At 40.0% G+C, this 21,355-nt stretch overlaps 3 protein-coding genes across 3 annotated transcripts in view; 1 reads left to right on the top strand and 2 right to left on the bottom strand.

Moving 5' to 3' along the window:
* LOC139567014 (zinc finger protein 180-like) overlaps window positions 1-21,355 on the top strand; it is a 740,647-nt gene that overhangs the window by 357,935 nt on the left and 361,357 nt on the right. The window lies entirely within an intron of this gene.
* The window catches only part of LOC139567006 (zinc finger protein 180-like), a 497,856-nt gene that overhangs the window by 160,242 nt on the left and 316,259 nt on the right, over window positions 1-21,355 (bottom strand). The window lies entirely within an intron of this gene.
* LOC139566961 (zinc finger protein 664-like) lies at window positions 15,886-20,581 on the bottom strand. Its single transcript, XM_071388350.1, is given in 3 exon segments — window positions 15,886-16,305; window positions 16,380-16,827; window positions 20,336-20,581. Coding segments are annotated over 3 exon segments (969 nt in total). The 3' UTR covers window positions 15,886-16,030.

Genomic DNA, 21,355 nt, shown 5'->3' on the forward strand with positions numbered 1-21,355 from the left:
CCTTTATTTAACTAGGCAAGTCAGTTAAAAACAAATTCTTATTTACAATGACTGCCTACCCTGGACGACGCTGGGCCAATTGTGCGTCGCCCTATGGGGCTCCCAATCACGGCTGGTTGTGATACAGCCTGGATTTGAACCAGGGTGTCTGTAGTGACACCTCAAGCACTGAGATGCACTGTCAGCTGCGCCACTTGGGAGCCCCAGAATCATGTTCCAGTGCTGTCCCCAACTAAAATACATCTTGGTCAACCAAGAGTCATCTGTTCTTTCTACCAATCGCCCCATGTGTTTTTATAAAATCTTTATGTACTGAACTTGTCTGATGCTGTTTGATTGAATAAATAAGACACACAAATGACTAGAGGGAGCCAGTCATCACTATAACCTGACTAGAGGGAGCCGGGCATCACTATAACCTGACTAGAGGGAGCCGGTTATCAACATAACCTTTTTTAAATGTTTTATTTTACTAGGCAAGTCAGTTAGGAACTAATTCAATCAATGATGGCGTAGGAACAGCCTTGTTCAGGGGCAAAACGACAGATTTGTACCATGTCAGCTCGGGAATCCGATCTTGCAACCTTTCAGTTACTAGTCCAACGCTCTAACCACTAGGCTACGCTGCCGCCCCAACCCAACCAGAAGAACCCCCTCCGCTGCTGGACTTCGTAAATTCTGCCGTTCTGCTCCTGAAGTTTTCACTAATAGACTACAGATAGATAGACTAGTAATAGACTACACCAGCAGTCGGCAACCTTTTCCAGTTGGAGTGCCAATTTATCTGACCAGTTCTACCAATCTGTGTGCCAGTTATGATTTTCATATGCACATTTCCGTGTAACTTTTATTGCCATTGCCAACTATGTAAGAAAAAATAGCCTACATAAAGCCAACAAATAAAAACATTGCATTCTGCAGGTAGAAAATATCCTGATAAAAATAAATATCCTAGAAATCACTTTGGCTGCACATGGCCTGTCTACAACAAACTTGAAACATTGTATCAACTGGGTCCTCCAAAACTTGTGATAGCCAGCTTGCAACATTGTATAAAACATTCTGGGCACTCAGTTTCCTGCTCCAGTGAGTTCTGGACAGACACAGCTGTAGGCTATTTGTGCAAAGGATAAGAAGTAATCAGGTAATCAGAATTACATTTTTCCCTTTTAGGCCGAGTGGTTATCGAAAGGGCGAGAGCTGGAAATATTTTACAAAAATACTTTAAGGAACAATTGTCATTCGCAATTGATTTTGATTAGACTTTCTTTACTTGCTGTTTGAGGTGAAGAAAAAATTACTTTGAGAAGCTCCACAAATCATTAGTGGTGGTGTGTTAAGACAATCAGAAATACTATCAGACATCCCCAAATGTGCACATTTATAGGCCTACATTTGTGTGCAGGCCAGGTAGATTAATCCTACTTCTATATGGGTAATCAGGTGTGCGTCCTTACTCAACATTGACAGGAGTGTTTCAAACAAAACACAATGAATAAATTGACAAAACTGACGCATCTTGTTGGGTCAGGTCTGGGTGGTCTGCCAAGGGCTGTTTCATTTAGTATCCGTTTGGGTCGGCTGGGGAATGAGTTTATTTCCCCAGAGTATGTTGTACCGAAGTTGATTGACTGAAAGGGAGTGTAACTTTGATTATAATTACAGTTCCCTGAAAGAGGGAAACGAAGTACAACACTTGTTTGTCCCCGCCCTTTCCTGGGTCGGTGAAGAGCGGTATTAAATGTAAGGAATAAATCGAAGCCTCACTCTCATCACTTGTGGAAGGCGGGGCTTCCAGCGAGGTGTGGATATAATAGTATGTTGTACCTAGTTTCCCTCCTTCAGGGAACAGTAGTTATAGTCATAACGTGTGGATTTAATAGTATGTTGAACCTAGTTTCCCTCCTTCAGGGAACAGTAGTTATTGTCATAACGTTACGCTTGTCATATGATGAACTTACTCTTAAATACTGGATCTTGCTGTCAGACAGTTTTTTGTATTCTGAAATGCACTCAAACTACGTAACATTTATTGGGTTCTTATATTACGCTGAGAAAACAGTTTTCATGTGCACAGAAATCCTAAATAATTTCAGAGTTTGCTAAATCCAATGGTTGTAACCGAGAGTCACCTTAATTTTATGGACAACATGCAAATGGATACTGTCATTAACGTGGTTCTTCAATAATTACACATAATTCTTAATACGGTAGCAATTTAGTTACAGTTACATGTTCAACTATCATCAGCTGATCCAGGAAATCATTTTCTGAATGACGGTCACATGACAAACATCACGACATGCAACAACAACCAAAGTGCTTCTTCATTCATTACTCTGGTCAAGACAGTTATGCCGTGCTCCACGTTGGATCCAACATCCCTAACAAATTGGTGTTTATAATGTTATTGTCTGCTTGATTTACAGTAGGGTCTCGTTAGTCTGTTTGCACACAGAGATACTTAGCTCATAATGTGTAGAGAACTGTTCCTTGATGGATAGGCTATTGTACAACACACAGAGCTATTTTCTTTTATTCAGGACGTTTTGAATAACAACATATTACAGAGTAGCTTACTGGGATTATTCACAAAATTATCTGGTGATCAGGTTATGAAATGTCATGAAAGACATTTTAGTTTCCATGTTTCACCTGAAATATTAAATGACTTATAGTCCTAGGTCTATGTTGTTGTTAGGTGAAGTTATGGGTCCTACAGTAGGTCTATGTTGATAGGGGAAGTTATGGGTCCTACAGTAGGTCTATGTTATCATTAGGTGAAGTTATGGGTCCTACAGTAGGTCTATGTTATTGTTAGGGGAAGTTATGGGTCCTACAGTAGGTCTATGTTGTTGTTAGGTGAAGTTATGGGTCCTACAGTAGGTCTATGTTGTTATTAGGTGAAGTTATGGGTCCCACAGTAGGTCTATGGTATTGGTATAACTAGTGGTTTCCTCATTAGCATGGAAGAGTTTCTGTAACCAAATTGTGTGGGCATCGCCCTCGTGCCGCAATTTTATTAAACACAGAAAGGGGCCTATATTGGAGACCAAAAGTCGTCTGGCACACTGCTTAGGATTTCAACAACTTTAGTAACTTATTTCTAGCCTTCAATCATCGATGTTACGACTAATGTGAAGCAGGACAAAATGACTATTGTTGCTCACTTGACTGTCTTAAGACAATTGTCAAATAATTTGAACATTCAGACGTCAATTGTTGTACAACATCATGGCTACGCTGGTGGCATCACCTTTCACAGTGGATTTCTGCTGGGCCTTTAACCATCTGTCTGACTTGTTGTTCACGCAGGAGAGAGACGTGACTGTCGTGGGTCCTCTGGGGAGCCTCAACAACATCATGATGCTGACGAGCAACAGAAGAGTCTCTCCAGATCAGAACACCTCAAGAAACACAAGCGGAGACCCACAGGGAAGAAATCTCATCACTGCTCTGACTGTGGGAAAGGTTGCAAATCTTCATCAGAATTTAGAATACACCAGTGATTACACACAAGAGAGAAATATCACCACTGTTTTGATTGTGGGAAGAGTTACTTAAGATTAAAATCACTAAAAGAACACATGAGAATTCACACAGGAGAGAAATATTTTAGCTGTGATCAGTGTGGGAAGAGTTTTCCTACATCAAACCATCAGATTGTACACCAGAGAACACACACAGGAGAGAAATGTTATAGCTGTAATCAATGTGGGAAGAGTTTTAATACATCTAGCCCTCTTGTTGTACACCAAAGAACACACACAGGAGAGAAACCTTATAGCTGTGATCAATGTGGTAAGAGTTTTACTCATCTAAGCAACCTGATATCACACCGGAGAACACACACAGGAGAGAAACGTTATAGCTGTGACCAGACATAATCTGATTAAAGATCTCTGATCAAATATTAGAATATACATACATGAAGGAGTTGTTTCATGATTTCAATGAATTAATGTCACAATGTAGAATGTTAACACATTGTAGTAGGAGTATTTTAATGATGTCACAATGTAGAATGTTTTAACATTGTAGTAGGAGTATTTTAATGATGTCACATTGTAGAAGGTGTATTTTAATGATGTCATAATGTAGAACCCTAAACATTTGCCCCCTGTTCTATTGATTTCAGCATGATATGGATATTAGCCTCAGGGGGAAAATCCAGGCTCTGAAATGGAAGAGTACTGTTTATGTGATTTAACAAAAATGTACTAACAAAAAACGAGTTGTTACACTTACCACGTTGGTGACCCACTGGAATGAAAATGCAACACTTCAAAATGTAGCTAGCTGTTTTCTACAAATTGTCCTCTAACCAGTGATGTACACATTATTCCCAGATTCCGTGTGGTTTTTGAGCTGTTAGTTTTAACAGGACGTGCAACCTCATCTCCCTCTCGCACAATTGATTTCAATGTGATATGGATGAGATGATGACAAATAAGTGTTGCGTTCCTTTGTTAAGCGACCCCTAAATTTAAATGCATCACTCCAAAATGTAGCTGACTGTCTTCTGCAGGTTGTCCTCTAACCAGTGAGGTAAAAGATATCTCCCATTTCCATGTGTTTTTTTTAGTTGTGTTAGTTTCAACAGCACGAACAACATGATTTCCCCCTAATTGATATCAGTGATTTATTGCTACTTGTCAAAACAACAGCGTTTTTGGTGCTTGTGCAGTTTATAAGGAGCTTGTTTTAAAAATTACAAGTAATATGATTATTGTGGCAGATGTTTGTGTACATAGCACATGTTATGTTTAGATTTTCAATTTATCCCAAACTGTTTCTGCATATTGGTTATTGATTTGGACATGTTAAAACTGTGTTTTGACATTGGGCTATCCCACCTAGCAAAATGTCATTGAAAAGATGTTGAAAATAAGACTATGCAATCAAATATTTCATATTTACATTTCATGAAACATTTAGTAATGATAATTATTTATGCAACCAACTGACAATTTTTTGGTAGAATTATATTAACATTGTTGCCCTGCTTTTAGAATATCAGGGTTAATTCTCACATGTGCCAAACCAAATGTACTAGAGCATGACATTGGGGACTGGGCCCCGATCCAACAACATGCCTATCGAGTGAACCCTGAAGAGAGAGAGAAGCTCTGCTGTGAGGTTGAAAGTTACTACGGATATTGCAGGAGTTTCCTCTTGAAATCAGACATGTCCGTGGTAAGGACAACTTGGTTGCTGTTTGTCTCAAGGATGGGCAGTCAAAAAGTTTTGTGTTTTGCCCGTGCTTTGCCATTTATTTTGACTGCACATTTTTCCGTATTGGAGATGAGTTTTGTTTGGACTCGTTCCAAGGGGACGCGAGAACTAGAAGCTAGTGGAGTTTTAGGATTCTTTGTGGGGAAAATAAATCTTGTTTTTAATTGTTTGCCAGTAGACGCCATGATCATATTGTAGAAAGTGAAGCATTGTAGTTGATTATAATGTGAAATGGAAGTTGTTTTCTGTTGGTGGTAAGCATTCTCTTAAGTGGGAAGGTGTTTTGGTTTTTCCATTTTTGCTTTGAGGTTAGCACGTATAGCTCGTTAGCATGTAGGACGCACTGATTGGTGGGAGGTGACACTGATTGGTGTCACCTTGTTAGTCAGTATGTGTTATACCTGTGCTGGCTTGTCCATATTGTTAGTGAGAAGGTGTTTCACCTGATCTGGTCCAGGTTCTATTTAAGAGTGTCTGGCCCGGTGCTCCAGTTGTCTTGATATATGTGGAGAGTCAACACCTTTAGTCGCGCCACCTTTTTGGTTTGCTTCCTGTCTGTAAGTTTGTTGTGTGTTTCTCTTTTGTTTTCCTCTTTTGGGGCAGATTTAGTGGGTTTCATGGTGGGTGTCTTTTATATCCCAGTTGTTGTTACTAGTCAACTTTCAGTGGACACTGAGAGCAAAACTGCAAGATTATGTTACAATACTTTTATTGCATCAAATGGTTGTTTTATGCAACAGAGTAGAGGGTTCTTATAACTATTGTGTCTGTGTTCTACTGAGGATGGGCCTCTGAGAAAACACTGACAGGAGATTTACAATGTCTTTTGGGTGATAAAACCTAAAGAGACCGCATTCCAGAGCATGAGTTAATGTTCTATATGGTACCAGGGAGAGATGACCCCAGGGCCAGACCCTGGTCTCTACACAAAGAGTACTGTTTTTACAGCAGATACTGTCTGCTGAGAATTTTAAGTATATTTCATACAAATCTTAACCTTGTGACCCGTTCTATACATCTATTGTTCGTCATGTAGGTTGAAAGGAGAGTATCTTGGCTATGAAAGATCTTTGTACTTTTGTCCTGTGGGTCGACCAGCCATCATTATCGTATTACACTCAATTTATTCACTTTATATGTGTACGTTGTATTGACCTGCTCCCTTATTAATAAGTGAATAAAGATTTAGTTTAAGAATAACTCTGACTTGTGTGGTAAGTTCCTCTCCTCATTTGATATTAAAGAAGTTAACCACCACATTGGGGATGTGAATCTTCACTTGGTTACAGCTCCTGACGACCTGGGTAAATGACCTGGCTCCTGACGACCTGGGTAAATGTTCCCAATCTTCCCAGTTTGAGAGGAGTCGCAAGATTTATTGAATTAAACCTTTTTCCATAAAGTTAGAGTGAACCAAGGTGGCAATCAAAGAACTTCAATGTTTCTGCTGTTTTGCCCGCAGTTGAGAAAGTACTTTAAGACAAAAAGCTAAAAAGCAACTGCCCCTAAAAACCAACGACTCCCTTTGAAAATATGTGATGTGGCATCAGAAACATTTATTATAGTGTAAAAATGTACTACAAAGTGGAGCTAAATAGAATGACTTTGGTTATATCCACTCAGCACGTGACGTCCAAGGACGTGGAATTATGGGTGATATCAGGTCTGTCTGTTGTGGCCGCTATTTCGCCCCAAAATAGTCATCACAAATTTGGCTGTGTATAACTATATAAATGTCTCTCGGACAAGGTGAGTTTAATCAATATACACTCTAAAAAGTAAAGGTTCCTGGAGTATCCTTCGGGGGTTCTTCAAATTGAAACTGTGGGGGAACCCCTATAAGTTCTTTGAAGAACCCCTTATCATGGTTCCTCAAATAACCTTTTGGGGTTCATTTTTAACTCCCTGTCCACCCTCCCTGCATTACAAAAACATATTTTAATAACAACATTGACTTAAATAATTAATTGTTTATTTAGTGGCACCACAAATGTGAATTAATATTTACAAAACAATTTACCAAACAAAACACATTACAAAATTACAACATTTCTGCAGACATGTCAGACCATAATAAATAATACATTTACTTTGTATAGTGCTTTTCATGAAAAAAAATACAATACAATAAAAACAAAATACATTAAAAATGAATCATAGGTAAACTAACAATATTGTAGACTTGATGCTAAATACAGATTTTTCAGCTTTAGTGTGTATATCGTATCCACTTAGTAATGTTAGGAAGTTTGCCATCTTTATGACCGGCCCTGGTAACTTCACCCCAACTTCTCTTCCCCCCAGAACACAGTAACTTAACATCAGTGTTTTTCTGACATTTTTGGGAAATTTAAGGGAAAATAAAAAAATACAGCCCTAGCAGAGACTCAAGTCCCATGGGGACGTCCTCGAGGGCGTGGATGTTCTCCCCATCAAAGGCCAGCGGGATTTCACTCTCATGGTGAAATGGATTTCCACCGATGTGCAGTAAAGGAGTGAAGAGCGGTGAAATCTGTGTCAACAAAAGTAAGAAAAGATTAATACACATACAATAAACAAACAACATAACAAATGTTCAGCTGTAGTATTATATAAGCATGCACACCTATGTTTATGAAGAAACAGATGATTGGTGCATAGGCATACCTTGTCACGGACATAAAGGCCACTCGGGTCCTCATTGAAGGGGTAGGGCAAGAGCAGGATCGCAGCTGTGGTCTCGAGTCCTAGTAAAGTAAATCAATGACCTTACTACAGTTGTTAATTTTATTACAAAATACATTAGAGAAAGGGAAGGAATAAGAGCAAAATACCTCTTCTGTATTGTCCTTCAGGGACTGTCAAAATAGCAGGATGATGTCCTCACCCCTTCCTCGCCTCTCTACCTCTGATAGTCCTTGAATTATATTTTTGTCTATATCCATTCCATGGACTTGATTCATTTCTGAGAAGATCTTAAAAGATAATTTGCACACATTTGTATGCTAATAGATGTCAGTTTGTATTGACTGCTATGTAGGTTAAATGTACACTTCAAATGCAGCTGTCCTACAACATATCTGTACCTTCTTCTTGATCCCAAATGCATTGTGTCCATGTTCTGTCCTATAAGAATTTCAAAGGAAGAGAAAATGTGTCAAAGAATAGTCTTACAAGCATTAAAACATATATATATATATTAAATATATATTGAAAGATAAATGGCATCGACATACAATTGAAAGTAAAATAGAAGAAAATATTGGAGAAAGCACTAGCCAATACAGTACTGCCATACAGGCCTAATATCACATTTCAAGATATCTTTGTACACAAATTGTTCAATATTTTCTCAGTCTGACTTGAAAGATTTTAAGCAACATTTTGCTGCGTGGCAATACTGTGTTTGGATTCTGAAGGGCATTTATACAAAAGAGGTAGTCTAGACACTGTATTAATACCATTATGCATTTGAATCCGATCTACAGCTACCATGTAAGATATTAATTTCCCTCCACAACTGGGCGTCCATGTAACGTTTCCAAAATGGGCTAATATTGTACATGTAACGTTTCCAAAATGGGACAGTATTGTTCATGTAACGTTTCCAAAATGGGATAGTATTGTACATGTAACGTTTCCAAAATGGGATAGTATTGTACAGGTAACGTCTCCAAAATGGGATAGTATTGTCCATGTAACGTTATGCCCCCTTGTGAGTTAATAGTATTGCATGCTGTAGCAGGCTATATAAAGAGAAAGACCTCCATTGACGATTCAGTTCGTTGTAACATCTCGAACTGGACAGGTCACCGTCCTTAGTTAGTTAGTTAACGTTAGCTAGTTCATTATCACAAAAGTGAGAACTGCTCTAGATTGGAAACTTACGTTAAGAGTGTAAAGCCATGTTGGCTTCATGGAAACGATATACAATATATGGGAAAGAATATAGTTCAGGGAAATAATCCAAACCTAGTTGTGCCTAGTTAGGACATAACGTTAGCTATATAGATAACGGTACTGTACTGTAGCTCATACAACGCCGAAGGTCAAACCCGGCTTTCTAATATTTACGGTAATTAACTATAGTAACGTTATGGAAGCTATTCACAGAAAACCAGAATTGTCTTTGTTAGTAAAACGTTTACTGGAGACAGGAGATCAAGTAGAGACATAGGACGAGGTGGATAATTATATAATAAGGCCGTTTATTCAGATGCAAAGATATCTTAGTAAATCGTGCAGCACGGCTCCTTCTGTCTGACTCGTATGGAATCGTCGGAAGAGAGCGCTCTAAACAGTTCATACAGATTATATAGGCAACAAGCAAAGTAGGTTGATCTTGTAGTCTGGCCTTCCGATTGGTCGATCTGGGTCGTGGGTAGTCCTGTCCGGGCCTGATGTCGACATTCCATTGGCTTTTCACACAGTTCTTTGTCCTAGTCTCATCCAAAGGCATCCTGCATGTGCGTTTGTTTTCACAGGGCCCTATTCATGGGGGAGGGGATGTGTGTGTGGGTCTGACAAAGTAGTGGGGATGGGTGCATGTTGTGCCAAGTATAGCTTATGTTGAGAAGTGGTTAAAACAAGTTACCAGTATCTTATACAATTTCTTACATCTTCGTTATTCATTAGTATGTTATATTAATATATAAATTATTTCGAGACATATTCAGAGCCAAACATCAACCCAACTTCACCTTTTTAACTGTTGTCGCATCCACACTTGTCACCGTCGTTTTCAGTTGTATATGCGAAGTTCCCGGAAGAAGTCCAGCAACAACGGAGGTTCCTCGATGAACCCACCTTCTAACAAGTTCTTTGAACAACCTTTTGGGGCTGTTTTTCATTGACCAAGAACCCTACGGTTCTTAGGGGATCTGAGAACAAGTCCATTTGAACCCTTCATTTTTAGAGTGTAGTCGGATCTATTTACTCTCAGATTCAACACATGCTGATTAGCATCAACGATCAAGTCAGCTGCTGCTGCTCCAATACAGTATGAACACACAACACTATGTGTGGAGAACAAAAGGCACAGCACACCAACATCAAAACCTCGTCCCAACTGTAAAGTCTGGTGGAGGGAGCATCATGGTTTGGGGCTGCTTTGCTGCCTCAGGGTCTGGACAGCTTGCTGGAAAAATGAATTCCCAAGTATATCAAGACATTTTGCAGGAGAATGTTAGGCTATCTGTCCGCCAATTGAAGCTCAACAGAAGTTGGGTGATGCAACAGGACAACGACTCAAAACACAGAAGTAAATCAACAACAGAATGGATCTAGTTTATCATTGTTGGTATTGAAAAAGCCTATTGCACATTGTGGTGGAAATTCTAACCAATCAGGAGAGACTTTGCCATTTCTTCAAACAATCAACCTTTATTTGATAAGAATTGCAATAATGTAGCTGGTCAGCCCTACACTCTGAGGTGGAAGGCCTAGAGCTCGATGACACAAGGAGTTCAGAGGCCTTATATAGTCAAACTATCTTGTGCATATAGAAAACACGCGATCTTGGTATGTGTACGTGTGTGGAGAACGAGACACAGACTAACTGTGAATTGGTCGTCTCGTTCTGTAGCAACAGCTAGTTATTCTAGTTTTCCAGTGAGGTGTCAAAACAACAGGAAGTCACTCTAGACACAGTTCCTCTGAAGTAGATCACTGGTTCCCTGAATTGGTCCGAGCGCCTTTGGCCTGTTCTTTCGAGAGGGTGTGTGGTTACAAACCCACACAAACATACACATAAACTTCTCAACCTTAAAGAGATCCTTCAACACATTAGAAGTCGTATAAAGTTAAAGAGGTTAACATAGATTTTTCCCTCACAACACAGAGATAAATCAAACCCAGCCTGAACTGTGATGTAATAGGGAGTTGTAGTTTCTCTAGAGATAAATCAGATCCAGCCTGAACTGTGTGATGTAGTAGGGAGTTGTAGTTTCTCTAGAGATACATCAGATCCAGCCAGAACTGTGTGATGTAGTAGGGAGTTGTAGTTTCTCTAGAGATAAATCAGATCCAGCCAGAACTGTGTGATGAAGTAGAGTTGTAGTTTCCAACAGGCCAATATTCTACATAGTTTAGCGCATAAAACATAATTAACTACAATGACCATAACCCATTGCGTGCCTACTTGTCTGTGTTTCTTTTACACCTGCTATGTAAAAGAGACAGAAGAATGTGCAATGGTCAATGCAATCTGGAATCCTTGGGACATCCCTACCCTTAACCCTAACCTTAACCATTTTAAATGTCAACTTCAATGGGCTAGCGAAGTCCCAAGGATGTATCTCTACCTGGAAATACATTATATAAGTGTTTGATAGTTGGTATTCAGCAGTCATAAAGCCTTATTTACTTTAATGAACTACTAAAATAGTGATTTTGTCAGACAGCAGCTCTACACTTTCTTGACTGACAGATCCATTCATCCTTCCATCCCTCCTCAGCCTTCCTCTCCTCTGAAGACCCAGTGAGGGTGGAGCTCAGTCAGAGAGCTGTTGAGGGACTGGTTAGGAAGAACACTACTACAGCCAGAGAGGTGAGAGGTAAAACACGTTTTAGATGGTAAATATTTATGTCCCATTTTTTTTATTTAACCAGGTAGGCCAGTTGAGAACAAGTTCTCATTTAGTTCTCAGTGCGACACAAACAACAACACAAAAGAAAAATTGAAAAATCTATGTAGTGTGTGCAAATGTAGAAGAGTAGGGAGGTAATAAATAGGCCCTGGAGGCGATAATAATTACAATTTAGCATGAATACTGGAGTGATAGATGTGCAGATGATGACGTGAAAGTAGAGATACTGGGGTGCAAAAGAGCAAGTAATAACATGGGGATGAGGTAGTCGGGTGTGCTATTTACAGATTGGCTGTGTACAGGTACAGGGGTGCATCACGTAAGCAAAAGGGAATATGTTCCATCATCTATGTTTATTTACATTAGTGCAAATTGTTCAATGATATGGGTGTAATTTCTCACGCCTTTTGGCTGTATGAAAGTTAATGTCCCCTCAGGCACACATTTGTTCTTCGATATTATGAAGGTAATTTGGGTCAAATGTACTTTTCCCCACTCATTCACCCCATCTCTTTACATTGCTTATGCATATTCGGTGGCCAGACTCAAATTCCCGAACACAATGCCCATCCTGGCAGATCTAAACCTAATGCAGCACATTGTGACTTTTGTGCATCCAGACCTAATGCAGCTTGGAGTGATCGGATGACAGAAGTCACATTTAGGTGCCAGGTGTAACTGAGGCTGAGGCATCTACAGTGTAGATGCTCCAAATCCATTACTTTGAGTGTTTTATATAATATGACTAAATGTGTTTCTGTGTTGCCGGGGCAGTCAAGAAATGGAACAGCAAGGCCACAGAACATGACATAAGCAGAGCTGTGGGAGACCACCTCAAGCCCCTGGTATAGCCAGGGGTGGTGTTTACCACTCCACCACACCTTCAGCAGGCTGGAAATGTGGGATTGATACTGTTTTTCATACTAAGATGGACCAAGAGTCTGTTGATTGGTCAGTCATTGGGTTAATTTGTTTTGCAATATGTTCAAATCAAGCTTTATTTATACAGCACATTTCAGACATGCAACACAATGGCTTCACAGGAAAAAACAATGAAAATAAACAGAAATATTTAGTACACAAACATAAGAGGATAAAAAAACAATAACTTAAATACTAATGAGCATCCTATGGAAATGCCAACGATTAAAATGTTAAAATATCCAAGCCAAAATATTAGCTTGTTTTTTAGGAGGGGTTCTGAAAGACACTATGGGGGTGTCCAATGAAAATTGACAAGTAACAACAACTAGGACCTAAAAGACACCCGCCATGAGACCCACTAAATCTGCCCAAGAGGTAAACAAAAGAAAAACCCAAACCAAAACAAAAGTGGAGCACCTAAAGGTGTTGACTCTCCGCATCTATCAAGACAACTGGAGCACTGGGCCAGACACTCTTAAATAGAACCTGGATCAGCTCAGGTGAAACACCTTCCCACTAACGAGATGGACAAGCCAGCACAGGTGTAACACATACTGACTAACGAGGTGACACCAATCAGTGCGTGCTTATTGCTAACGAGATGTGCTAACGAGCTATACTTGCTAACTCCAAACATAAATGGAAAAACCAAAGACTGTAACACCTTCCCCCTTAAGACAACAAATATATCCTACATTTATGACTCAATTTATTAGGATTGTTAAATAATAACATTTATTATAGACCGATTTATTATATTTATTATTTATTATATGTGTATAGGCTGCAAGTATGTTGAAATTTAAAAATATATATTTTCGACTTTCAACTAAAACCAAACTTATATTGTACGTTGGTCATAGTCTTATTTTCAGTGACATTTTGCTAGGTGGGATATCCCCAATGTCACAGTTTAAACGTGTCCAAATCAATAGTTCAAATGCAGAAACAGTTTGTGATAAATTGAAAACCTAAATGTAAAATGTACTACAGTGGGGAGAACAAGTATTTGATACACTGCCGATTTTGCAGGTTTTCCTACTTACAAAGCATGTAGAGGTATGTCATTTTTATCATAGGTACACTTCAACTGTGAGAGGCGGAAACTAAAACAAAAATCCAGAAAATCACATTGTATGATTTTTAAGTAATTAATTTGCATTTTATTGCATGACATAAGTATTTGATCACCTACCAACCAGTAACAATTCCGGCTCTCACAGGCCTGTTAGTTTTTCTTTAAGAAGCCCTCCTGTTCTCCACTCATTACCTGTATTAACTGCACCTGTTTGAACTCGTTACCTGTATAAAAGACACCTGTCCACACACTCAATCAAACAGACTCCAACCTCTCCACAATGGCCAAGACCAGAGAGCTGTGTAAGGACATCAGGGATAAAATTGTAGACCTGCACAAGGCTGGGATGAGCTACAGGACAATAGGCAAGCAGCTAGGTGAGAAGGCAACAACTGTTGGCGCAATTATTAGAAAATGGAAGAAGTTCAAGATGACGGTCAATCACCCTCGGTCTGGGGCTCCATGCAAGAGCTCACCTCGTGGGGCATCAATGATCATGAGGAAGGTGAGGGATCAGCCCGGAACTACACGGCAGGACCTGGTCAATGACCTGAAGAGAGCTGGGACCACAGTCTCAAAGAAAACCATTAGTAACACACTACGCCGTCATGGATTAAAATCCTGCAGCGCACACAAGGTCCCCCTGCTCAAGCCAGCGCATGTCCAGGCCCGTCTGAAGTTTGCAGATGACCATCTGGATGATCCAGAGGAGGAATGGGAGAAGGGCATGTGGTCTGATGAGACAAAAATAGAGCTTTTTGGTCTAAACTCCACTCACCGTGTTTGGAGGAAGAAGAAGGATGAGTACAACCCCAAGAACACCATCCCAACCGTGAAGCATGGAGGTGGAAACATCATTCTTTGGGGATGCTTTTCTGCAAAGGGGACAGGACGACTGCACCGTATTGAGGGGAGGATGGATGGGGCCATGTATCGTGAGATCTTGGCCAACAACCTCATTCCCTCAGTAAGAGCATTGAAGATGGGTCGTGGCTGGGTCTTCCAGCATGACAACGACCCAAAACACACAGCAAGGGCAACTAAGGAGTGGCTCCGTAAGAAGCATCTCAAGGTCCTGGAGTGGCCTAGCCAGTCTCCAGACCTGAACCCAATAGAAAATCTTTGGAGGGAGCTGAAAGTCCGTATTGCCCAGCGACAGCCCTGAAACCTGAAGGATCTGGAGAAGGTCTGTATGGAGGAGTGGGCCAAAATCCCTGCTGCAGTGTGTGCAAACCTGGTCAAGAACTACAGGAAACGTATGATCTCTGTAATTGCAAACAAAGGTTTCTGTACCAAATATTAAGTTCTGCTTTTCTGATGTATCAAATACTTATGTCATGCAATAAAATGCAAATTAATTACTTAAATATTATACAATGTGATTTTCTGGATTTTTGTTTTAGATTCCGTCTCTCACAGTTGAAGTGTACCTATGATACAAATTACAGACCTCTACATGCTTTGTAAGTAGGAAAACTTGCAAAATCGGCAGTGTATCAAATACTTGTTCTCCCCACTGTATATACACAAACATCTGCCACAATAATCATATTACTTAAACAAGCACCTTATAAACTGCACAAGCACCAGAAACGCTGTTGTTTTGACAAGTAGCAATAAAATACTGATATTGATTAGGGGGGACATCAGGTTGTAGGTGCTGTTGAAACGAACACAACTAAAAAAAACACATGGAAATGGGAGATATTTTACCTCACTGGTTAGAGGACAACCTGCAGAAAACCGTCAGCTACATTTTGGAGTGATGCATTTAAATTTAGGGGTCGCTAAACAAAGGAACACAACACTTATTTGTCATCACTCATCGATATCAATTGTGCCGAGAGGAGGGAGATGAGGTTGCACGTCTTGTTAAAACTAACAGCTCAAAAACCACACGGAATCTGGGAATAATGTGTCCACCACTGGTTAGAGGACAATTTGTAGAAAACAGATCGCTACATTTAGAAGTGTTGCATTTTGATTCAAGTGGGTCACCAACACGGTAAGTGTAACACAGCTATTTTTGTGTTAGTCACTTTTTTGTTAAATCACATAAATAGTACTCTTTCAATTCAGAGCCTGGATTTTCCCCGAGGCTGAAATCAATTGAATGGGGCAAACATTTAGGGTTCTATATTGTGAAATTCCTTAAAATACTCCTACTACAATGTTAAAAACATTCTACTGTGTGACATTAATTCATTGATATCATGAAACAACTCCTTCATGTATGTATTTTCTGATGTTTGATCAGAGATCTTTTATCAGAGTATCTCTTGTCACACTGATCACAGCTATAAGATTTCTCTCCTGTGTGGGTTCTCTGGTGGAGAGTCAGAGAGCCAGATATACCAAAACTCTTCCCACATTGACCACAGCTGTAAGATTTCTCTCCTGTGTGTGTTCTCTGGTGTGATACCAGATGGCAAGATTGACCAAAACTCTTCCCACATTGAGCACAGCTGTAAGATTTCTCTCCTGTGTGTGTTCTCTGGTGTAGTCAGATTGCCAGATGTAGTACATTTCTTCCCACATTGACCACAGCTGTAAGGTTTCTCTCCTCTGTGTATTCTCTGGTACACTGTCAGATGTAGTAAAACTCCTCCCACATTGAGCACAGCTGTAAGATTTCTCTCCTGTGTGTATTCTCTGGTGCACCATCAGCTCTCCAGATCGACCAAAACTCTTCCCACATTGACCACAGCTAAAAGGTTTCTCTCCTGTGTGTATTCTCTGGTGCACTGTCAGCTCTCCAGATCAACCAAAACTCTTCCCACATTGACCACAACTATAAGATTTCTCTCCTGTGTGTATTCTCTGGTGTTGAGTCACAGAGCCAGATGTAGAACATGTCTTCCCACATTGATCACAGCTGTAAGATTTCTCTCCTGTGTGTATTCTCTGGTGCACTGTCAGCTCTCCAGATCGACCAAAACTCTTCCCACATTGACCACAGCTAAACGATTTCTCTCCTGTGTGTGTTTTCTGGTGCATCATCAGCTCTCCAGATTGACCAAAACTCTTCACACATTGAACACATCTAAAATATTTATCTCCTGTGTGTGTCCTCTGATGAATTTTAATGCCTGATGAGGTGAATCTCTTCCCACAGTCAGAGCAGCAGTGAGTTCCCTTCCCTGTGGATCTCTGCAGGTGTTTATTGAGGTGTTCTGATCTGGAGAGACTCTTCTCTGCCTCTTCAGCATCATGAGGTTGTTGAGGCTCCCCAGAGGATCCACGATAGTCCCGTATTTCTCCTGTGTGAACAACAAAGTCAGACAGATGATTAAACGCCCACAACAGCGGAAATCCATTGTAAAAGGTGATGCCAAAAGCGTAAAAATAAAGGAGAGCCGCACACTCTAGGAGCTCAGATGCAAAAATTTAATTACCAACGTTTCGACAGCAAAGCTGTCTTCATCAGGGTATAATCGAAGCGTAGCCATGATGTTGTACAACAATTGACGTCTGTAATGAATGTTAAAGTTATTTGACAAATGTCTTAAAATGAGCAACAATAATCATATTTTGTCTTGTTTTCACATTAGTAGTAACATCGATGATTGTAGGCTAGAAATAAGTTATTCATGTTGTTGAAACTCTAAGCAGTGTGCCAGACGACTTTTGGTCTCCAATATAGGCCCCTTTCTGTGTTTAATAAAATTGCGGAACGAGGGCAAAGCACATACAATTTGATTGTAGAAACTCCTCCCTGCTAATGAGGAAACCGATAGTTATGGATGTAGTGTATTTGGTAATGAGGAAACCACTAGTTATGGATGTAGTATATCTGGTAATGAGGATCAGTTTTGTCAATTTATTCATTGTTTTTTGTTTGAAACAATCCTGTCAATGTTGAGTAAGGACGCACACCTGATTACGCATATAGAAGTAGGAATAGTCTACCTGGACTGAGCACAAATGTAGGCCTATAAATGTGCCCATTTGGGGATGTCTGATAGTATTTTTCATTGTCTTAATGCTGCACCACTAATGAGTTGTGGAGCTTCTCAAAGTAACTTTTTCTTCACCTCCAAACAGCAAGTAAAAATCACAATCAAATGCACAAAAATCTAAATCAATTGCGAATGACAATAGTTTCTCAAAGTATTTTCGTAAAATATTTCCAGCTCTCGCCCTTTCGATAACCACTCAGCATTAAAGGGAAAAACGTAATGCTCTGATCCAGTGGAAATGTCATAAAATACCTGATTACTTCTTATCCTTTGCACTAATAGCCAACAGCTGTGTCTGTCCAGAACTCACTGGAGCAGGAAACTGAGGGCCTAGAATATTTTATACAATGTTGCAAGCTTGCTATCCGAGTTTCCTGACCCAGTTGATAGTTGAAACAATGTTTCAAGTTTGTTGTAGACAGGCCATGTGCAGCCGATGTGATTTTATCAGGATATTTTCTACCTGCAGAACGCAATGTTTTTATTTGTTGGCTTTATGTAGGCTATTTTTTTACATAGTTGGCAATGGCAATAAAAGTTACTCTTAGATTTGTATCATTTTCATTTAGATTTAGATAGAATGTACATTAATCACAGACAATAATTTTGAGATACTATTATAAATTAAATGACACTGTTCCAAGAAAATGTGCATATGAAAATCATAACTGGCACACAGATTGGTAGAAATGGTCAGATAAATTTGCACTCCAACTGGAAAAGGTTGCCGACTGCTGGTGTAGTCTACTACTGAAAAATTCAGGAGCAGAACGGCAGAATTTACGAAGTCCAGCAGCAGAGGGGGGCTCCCTCTGTTCGGGTTGTGTTGACGACCGGGTCCCTCTGGTCGGGTTGTGTTGACGACCGGGTCCCTCTGGTCAGGTTGTATTGACGACCGGCTCCCTCTGGTCAGGTTGTATTGACGACCGGCTCCCTCTGGTCGGGTTGTGTTGACGACCGGGTCCCTCTGGTCAGGTTGTATTGACGACCGGCTCCCTCTGGTCATTTTTGTGTCATATTTATTTAATCAAACAGCATGCTTAGAGCATCAGACAAGTTCAGCACATATAGATTTTATAAAAACACATGGGGCGATTGGTAGAAAGAACAGATGACTCTTGGTGTATTTTAGTTGGGTACAGCACTAGAACATGATTTTGGGGCTCCCGAGTGGCGCAGCGGACACTGCATCTCAGTGCTTGAGGCGTCACTACAGACACCCTGGATCAAATCCAGGCTGTATCACAACCGGCCGTGATTGGGAGTCCCATAGGGCGGCGCACAATTGGCCCAGCGTCGTCCAGGGTAGGCAGTCATTGTAAATAATAATTTGTTCTTAACTGACTTGCCTAGTTAAATAAAGGTTACATTTAAATAAATAAAAAAAATAGTGATTCATGACAAACCACTTTTTACAAATCCGTCAAGGCACCAACTTTGAGACGGGTTTAAAACAAAGGTTTCAAACCAATTAATGAATGTAATTTAATCTATGTATATCTTGCCTTTAATGTAAGGCCATGAAAAAAAATTGGCTGAATATTATACAATGACTTAACAGCTCTAATAATTTGCCCCCACAGGAATTCTTCACTGGCAATTATAGAATATACTATATAGCCTAGAAACCTGGTTAAACTATCATTATGACAGACTTGGATGAATTCTACAATATACTATATAGCCTAGAAACCTGGTCCAACTATCATTATGACATCATGGATGAATTCTAGAATATACTATATAGCCTAGAAACCTGGTTAAACTATCATTATGACCTCATGGATGGCCAGTCGTTGTATTCATAGTGTAGTGAATTCGTGGGGTAGCCCTGAGCTGAACTTAAACCTGTGTCCAGCGACTGTCAAGCCAACACCTTATAACTGTTACACCAAGATGTCTGAACTTCTTGACGAGGTCGCTAGGTGTTGAGTTACGGTTTCTACAATATCATTCTCTATGAATTTGAGAGTGGTTACACTTCTTCTTCCCCCATCCCTCAGCTGTATACCAAACCAAGTCTCTGGGCAGCCATTTTGTTGCTGTTTAAAAAAAACACACAACCCAGCAATCTGCAGTTCAAACAATAAAAAATCTGTCATTCCACCACTGTTATGGTAATAAGATGATTATGGGGTTGGAGAAATGTAACTACAGACAGACAGACAGACAGACCTATGGATGCAAGGACTGACCATCCATGATATCAAAATTATGGTTTTAACCATGTTGAGGCTATACAGTGTTGATTTACATTGTTTCTAAACATTAGAGTAAAAAAAGCTTATTTGGGGTTCTGATGGAGTACAACAGTTGAACTAAGCTCATGAAACATGTGTTATATTCTTCAAGAATCAATGGCAATAAATAAATCATTTAAAAGTCACAATATGGATGTAGCAATTGCAGATTTCCCCTTTAACACCAAACATCAGTTCAACAACTGCAGAGTTTGTGCCTCTGTTTGTAAGAAAGTACTTACTAGTGTTAATCAGGGAACGGTTTCTCAAAACCATCTTATGGCTAAATTCATCGTTAGAACCATTGGATGCCTTAAAATGCGCTTGGGAAACCGGGCCCAGATAACCAGGTTCCTCCTCTTCTTCCTCCTCCTCCTTTGTCGATGTGGCAGTCATCTCTCCCTCCTCCTCTTTCAGTCCATAAACTGCATCATCCTCTCCTTTTACTGTAACATCCTCCTCCTCTTTCACTCTGAACGCGTCTTCCTCTTCTTTCACAGTAACGGCCTCACTCTCTACTTCTTGTTTTACTGTGACATCCTCATCTCCTTTAGCAGGGGAGTAGCTTAGTGACCGCATGGCCGGGGATGTTAGCTAGGCTAATGCTAACTTAACCAGCCCGCTAGCTGACTAATAACAACACCGTAAATATTAAATTAAATCGGATAACTAACTAGACGACAGAAGTGGGTTTAAAATACAGTGGCTAATATACACTAAAGCGTCTAAAGAGCTATATTGGTTCGGCTATGTTGTCTAGCAAGTTAAAGTGTAGGGAGCATTAGTTTTTACTCACCAGTGTAACATTACAGTGTGGTTAAAGACTTAGTAAGCTAGTTGTAGTCACGATATGGTTACCTATAAGTACAAACAGTTATGTTTTTGCGTTATTACATATTTGTTAACTTATTTCGGGAAATCTTCTAAACTACCCACAATGCACTATTTTCCAAGGTCATATGGATGATCTACTCTGTGCTACTGAGTTTGTATGCCAGTGTAACGGTGTAATGAAGCTACATGTTTTAAATAGATCTAACCTTTATTTAACTAGGCTAGTCAGTTAAGAACAAATTCTTATTTACATTGACGGCCTACCCCGGCCAAACCCCAACCCAGACGATGCTGGGCCAATTGTGGTCTGCTCTATGGGACTCCCAATCCCGGCCTGTTATGATACAGCCTGGATTTGAACCAGGGTCTGTAGTGACGCCTCTAGCACTGAGATGCCATACCTCAGACCGCTGCGCTGCTCGTGTGTTTACATTACACTCAGTGTAATACACTCAGTGATAAAGGTATTGGATTCTGGGTAATCCACAGCAGATTTTTGGAGAATTTGAAAATTGAGTG

This window comes from Salvelinus alpinus, unplaced genomic scaffold (genome assembly GCF_045679555.1).
Source record: "Salvelinus alpinus unplaced genomic scaffold, SLU_Salpinus.1 scaffold_40, whole genome shotgun sequence".
Lineage (NCBI taxonomy): Eukaryota > Metazoa > Chordata > Actinopteri > Salmoniformes > Salmonidae > Salvelinus > Salvelinus alpinus.